At 34.5% G+C, this 6,511-nt stretch overlaps 1 protein-coding gene across 1 annotated transcript; it reads left to right on the top strand.

Annotated features, from left to right (window-relative positions):
* Nucleotides 1-3,337: 3,337 nt before the first annotated feature.
* LOC132608931 (uncharacterized) lies at nucleotides 3,338-5,513 on the top strand. Its single transcript, XM_060322731.1, has one exon. It carries the CDS (start codon nucleotides 3,488-3,490, stop codon nucleotides 5,354-5,356), a length of 1,869 nt encoding a protein of 622 aa, XP_060178714.1. The 5' UTR covers nucleotides 3,338-3,487; the 3' UTR covers nucleotides 5,357-5,513.
* The last annotated feature ends 998 nt before the right edge of the window (nucleotides 5,514-6,511 follow it).

Genomic DNA, 6,511 nt, shown 5'->3' on the forward strand with positions numbered 1-6,511 from the left:
GAGTAGGATAGGCTCGAGGTAAATTCTTTCTTTTAGGGGAGGTCCCATCCCGGCGTCGTGCGGAAACTAACAATTACAAACCTTGAACAGCGATAAATCAGATAACAAAGAAATTATATTAAAAGAATCATATTATTCTAATATGGATGCTAGTATGTAAATTATATTAAAAGAATCATATTATTCTAATATGGATGCTATTATGTTTGTGTTGTGAGAGAGACATGTCCGAAACTTTTCCGCCAATTTATAGATGTCTGAAAGGAAACCTTTTCTATGAAGAATTTTTTTTGAAATAAAACACAATTATGGTAGAGTCCAAATAAAATAGAAAATTCAGGGCAACCTTAACAATCTTAACAACTAAAATTGCTTATATGGTCCTTCATATGCTATCAAAAACAACCTAAATAGATGTTAATTTTAGATTTGGTTTGTTTTTGTTCTCTCTATAGTGCGTATTATATTAATGTAAATCTTTTTACCGACTAGAGTTTTAAGTGTAATCACATTAGCTGTAAAGTTATTGAATTTTTTGTGAGAATGTTATACTGCACAAACAAGGTAAATACATTTTCTTGGGGCATTATATTCTTGAACACTACAATTAGCAAACTTTGACAAAAGATGGTGTGTGGATGTATATTATCTATTCTAGTCCTGTAGTAATACATACCTCCCCGTTTCAATTTATGTGAACTTATTTCATTATTAATTCGTGAAAAAAATGACGTTTTTATATATTTGAAAATAATTCACTTTTATGTTATGTATAGTCACACAAAATATATATGACTCATTTAACACCACAAGTTTAAACGTTTTTTTTTAAAACTCCATGCTCAGTCAAATAGATTAACATAAATTGAAACGGATGGAGTAAAAGATTACGTAGGGACCACTGCGAAGCAATACTATCAAATATATATATATATATATTATTTTCGTAAGAATATTGTTAAGCATATGTAACATTTAATGCTTCCAAACGAGAGACTCGTTTTTTATGGTTTCAACCTGGGAAGGCAGTAGAGAAGCCCATCCTAGCACGTAAATATAATCAATTTATGGCAAACATATCTTCGCATTAAATTCTGTGTTTTGGTATTTTAAGGAAATCTTCATTGTAAATTTCCCTTCATTCTTTTTGCACTCCTTTTCCTACAATATTTATTTATATTGGTCAAATTTCTACTTTATTACCCTTCTACACGGCAGGATCATTTTACCCCCTAATACTAATAAGATTAGACAATTGGTTTAATTATTGGCAGAATATTGAGAACTTTTAGAAAAAGGTTAAGCAATCAATCGGGGTAAGAGGGGTTTAAAGAATAGTTTTGAACAACTTTAGGTGTCTGACTAAAATTTAATAAAGTAAGAGGTTTGAAATGTGCAAGTAAGCGCGTTTATTTGATTATTGAGAACCTTTTGGAAAAAGGGTAAGCAAATCAAGGTAAATATTTGTCCACACCGAATATTTACACCAGATCAGTGCAATATCCTATGATTAAATGATTTAATGAGTTGAATATAAACATTAATTAATCATGGCTAAGTAATAGTTTTACATATGCAAACATATGTCATACATCCATTGGCTTGGTATAATCACCCGGTGCGAGTAAGTTTTTACCGCAAATCAATCGAGGTAAGAGGGGTTAAAAGAATAATCTTGAAAAACTTTAGGTGTTTGAATGAAACTCCATAAAGTAGAAGGGTCCGGATGTCAAAACGGGGCAAGTAGATGTGTCTATTTAATTATCCGACTTACTTTAAAGAATAAAAACCAGCTACCATCCATATAATTGTGGAAATGGGTCAATTGGTCTTTTACAATTTGAATAGAAAAAATGATCTTGCAAAAATCTGATGTATTATTTTCAAACTATTTATGTGTAAAAATAATCATCTCCTATAAAAAGACATAAAATTAAAAATAAATTTATAAGGGACTACAAATTGAGTTGATCATATAATTTAGGGAAAATGACATCCGTTATACTATGTGGCCGAAATTATCTTCACCTCTAAGCAGTTTTCTAATATAAGGAATTTGGAATTGGTTATGTGTATCATGGGTCGCGGGTTATATGTGTAATCAACTATAAGTAATTGAAAGGGGAATCGAAAAATCCGTTAACTAAGTGTATTTATGAAAATTTTCTTAAGGACGAGGTAACTTTTGACCACATAATATACTGATAGATAAATATAAATAATATATTAAAGTAGAGAGGTATATTTGATATTTTTTTCCTATTATTCAGTAGGTAAAAGTGGAATTTTATTTTATTTTTCCTTATCATTTGCAATGACCAAAAACGAGATAAGTCCTATCCCTATTTGTGATTTTTTTTTGTTTGTTGCAAATATGAAATATTATCATTAGGGATGGGCGTTCGGGCCATCGAATTGGACATGAAATTTTCGGTTTGGATATTCGGTTTTCGGATTGAAGAAATTACAATCCAAATCCATTCCAAATAAGTTCGGATTGGATTTGATATTTTAAGTTCGGTTTCGGATTATTCAGTTTGGACATTTTGGATTTTCGGATTTGACTCTTGAGACTTGAGACAAACTTATTAAAGAAATTCATGTGTTAGTTCCACAGAGGTAAATCTAAATCTTAATTGTTCAGTGAAAAAAGCCTTCCAGTTCAAATTAGGATTAACAAATCCAAGTCATACCCAACATAGTAAATCTATACCAAATAAAAGCATTCTGGAAAAGTGGAAATGAACAAAATAAAATCTAAGTAGTCATCTGAAAAAATAACAAAGAGCTCTGTCGTGGGTGACACTAACGTGAGACTTGAGAAGTAAGAAAACCTTATATTATATTTGATTTAGTAGAGAATTGTATATTGGATTTAATATTTTATTGGGTAGAGCCTTAGGTACTAATCTATTGGACCTTTAAAAACTAGAATTATTAGTACTGGGCACATATGATATAGGTAGGTCTAGATAAAAGGTATAAAAATTTTGAATTTTCAGATATCCAAAAATCCATAGTACTAAATCCATATCCAATCCGAAATCCATAAATTTTAAAAATAAAATCCGAAGTTTAATCCATAATCCAAATATCCAAACCAAATATTTAAAAGTTCAAATTTCAATTTGAATTTCGAGTTGGCCCAAACTGTGCCCACCTCTAATTATCATAATCCATCTCCTCCACCCCCCCCCCCCCCCTTCCTTTTCCCCGGGCCAACTTCCCCTCGCTAGTCCCCCCCCCCCCCCCCCCCCCCCGCACTGAAATTCTTGGTGCCGAAGCAAACTCATAGCTGTATAAAATACCAGTCCTTCATTTTCAGTTCACATAGAACGTGTCAAAAACGTGTTACACTAGTATTTTATTTCCCTTTCCTAGTTGTCACAAAACACAACAACGTGTTAACTTCTCACTGCACAAAATTAATGTTATAAACACCACTCCACCATTTTCGCCGTTTAATCACACAGTTCATTTCCCAAAAATGTCAACAACTTTACTAGTTGGTCCACCATCCCTCCACCATGACCCACCATTAACCACCCTTAATCAAGATCCCTTAACCCCCATATCTAATCAAATCACAAATTTTGATCTTTCAAACTTGCCCTTAAAAGGTTTAACAGAAAACAACTCATCAACATTCATATCATCAGGCAACCCTTGTTTAGATTTCTTCTTTCATGTGGTTCCTGACACGTCACCAGACGACCTGATTAGCCGACTAGAATTAGCTTGGGCTCATAATCCTTTAACAGCACTCAAATTAATTTGTAATCTTAGAGGTGTTAGAGGGACAGGTAAGTCTGATAAAGAAGGGTTTTATACAGCTGCTTTTTGGTTACATTATACACACCCTAAAACCCTTGCTTGTAATGTTCAGGCAATTGCTGATTTTGGTTATTTTAAAGATTTTCTTGAGATTTTGTATCGAATTATGGAAGGTCCTTTTATAAGGAAAAAAGAGAAAGAAGATAGAGAAAAATCAAGAACTCGTGGTCGTGGTAGATTTAAAAGGGTAAATAGGCCTGAAGGTAAAAAAGTGAAAATTAAAAAAAGTTTGGATGAATTGAATGAAGAAATTAAGGTAGAACAAGAGAAAGCTAGGGGTTTAAGGAAGGAAAAAGAGAAAGAGAAGGCGAAAAAAGCGTTAGAAAAATACTATTCTGATGAACATTACAGGCTTTTACATGATAAGATATCGGATTTTTTTACCGAGCTTTTGAGGGCTGATTTGGAAAAGTTGAATTCGGGTAAGGTTAATGAGATTAGTTTGGCTGCTAAATGGTGTCCAACTGTTGATTCGTCGTATGATAAGGCGACGTTGATGTGTGAGAGCATTGCGAAAAAGATTTTTCCTAGGGAGAGTTATAGTGAATATGATGGAGTAGAAGAGGTACATTATGCTTATAGGGTGAGAAATAGATTGAGAAAAGAGGTTCTTGTGCCTTTACATAAGGCGTTAGAGTTGCCAGAGGTGTATATGAGTGCTAATAAGTGGAATTCATTGCCCTATAATAGGGTGGCGTCGGTGGCTATGAAGAACTATAAAGAACTGTTTTTGAAACATGATCAAGAAAGGTTTAATGAGTATCTTGAGGATGTGAAGTCAGGGAAGGCGAAAATTGCAGCGGGAGCGTTGTTGCCTCATGAGATTATTGGGGCGTTGAACGATGGAGATGGTGGAGAAGTAGCTGAACTTCAGTGGAAAAGAATGGTTGATGATCTTTGTAAGAAAGGGAAATTAAGTGATTGTATCGCGGTATGTGATGTTTCGGGGAGTATGAGTGGGATCCCGATGGAGGTTTCCGTGGCGCTTGGTGTCTTGGTTTCGGAATTGAGTGAGGAACCGTGGAAGGGAAAACTGATCACATTCAGTGAGTCACCTGAACTGCAGAAAGTTGAAGGTGATACTCTAAAAGAGAAGACCGAATTTGTTAGAAATATGGACTGGGGTATGAACACAAACTTCCAGAAAGTGTTTGATAGGATTTTGGAAGTGGCAGTACAAGGAAATCTAAGTGAGGACCAAATGATAAAGAGGATATTTGTGTTCAGCGATATGGAATTCGATCAGGCATCAGAAAATGCATGGGAGACGGACTATCAGGCAATACAACGGAAGTTCTCAGAGAAAGGATACAAAACTGTGCCTGAGATTGTGTTTTGGAACCTTCGAGATTCAAGATCGACCCCGGTTTTGGAAAAGCAGAGTGGTGTAGCACTTGTGAGCGGGTTTTCAAAGAATCTGTTGACCATGTTTTTGGAGGGTGGTGGAATCGTTAATCCTGTGGAAGTTATGGAGCTTGCCATTTCTGGTGAAGAGTACCAGAAGCTCGCTATTTTTGATTAATGTGTGAGCTGCTCAATACATTTTAGTTTTAATTTTCAGACTATGTTGTCCAACTTTGTTACACCGTCTCTCTTAGATGATAGAGTTGTGTGTACTTATTTACAGTCAACTGGTGACATTTAGTTTTGCTTTATGGATATGGAGTATATTTGGTTAATCTTGTGTTTTGTGCTTCTTCAAAATCCTGTTTTGTGCTTCTTTTATTCTATTTTCTTTTAAATATGGTAGGCTGAATCCCCAAGCTTGCTTGCATTCTCAATTAGATGTATGTTCTGCAACTTAAGCTCAATTAAACAAATCACTCTAGGTCCAAAAATAGAAGTTGGATTATGTCTTGATAAAACAGAGTTATATAAAAGGTTGAGTACTTAGATAAGTTGGAGTGACTTTTACCAAATGGGTGGATTTGTTTTCTTTCATTGTTAGTTGTTGGCACAGGTTGATCTGTCTCCAGGTTGTCAAGGAAATGAATATGGTTTCTTTACCTAGTCCTAGTTTTGTTTTAGGAGTATCCTTTTGCGACTGACTATGATTGCATTGGATTTCTCGTCAATTCGTTTCTGATTCTGAAACGATTCTTTTAGATTATTGGTTCTTAAAATGCCTGAGTGGTGTTAAAGCAGTTATGAGTCTCAACTGATATGGAATGTCCACTTCAATGAGATGAACTTTCAGGCTGGGGATACAAGTATCAAACTCCAGGTTCTATATTTGGAAATCCTTATATTCTTAGTTGATCTTTTCGGATTCATGTTTATACAGTTCTGTCAAGTGAAAATGTGCAGTGAAGCTAAATTAAGGTAGTTACTTTTGTATAAATTGTAAAATGAAGGAAAGAGTTGTGCTTCTATCCATTTGTGCTCTTCAGAAATTTCCGATCTCTGGTTATGTTAAAACCAGAGAACTTTGAGAGCTGAACTGTTCGAAGTGTAACTGCTGTGTAGGTATCAAGAGAAAGAGGGGAGAGACTTTGGCTAATGAAAAATCTCCCTTCGATTATCGAAAAGTTAAACAAGATGAACTAATTGCCATACCATTTTCGTTAAGAAATCATATCTTCTAAGTCACATAGGTCCTATAATAGCAAGATACCACAGAGAGATAGCCTTTAATAAAGCTTGAAGTCGAGATTTCTGGTAATATAGCATTCTGTAA

Source organism: Lycium barbarum, chromosome 9 (assembly GCF_019175385.1).
Source record: "Lycium barbarum isolate Lr01 chromosome 9, ASM1917538v2, whole genome shotgun sequence".
In the NCBI taxonomy this organism is placed as follows: domain Eukaryota; kingdom Viridiplantae; phylum Streptophyta; class Magnoliopsida; order Solanales; family Solanaceae; genus Lycium; species Lycium barbarum.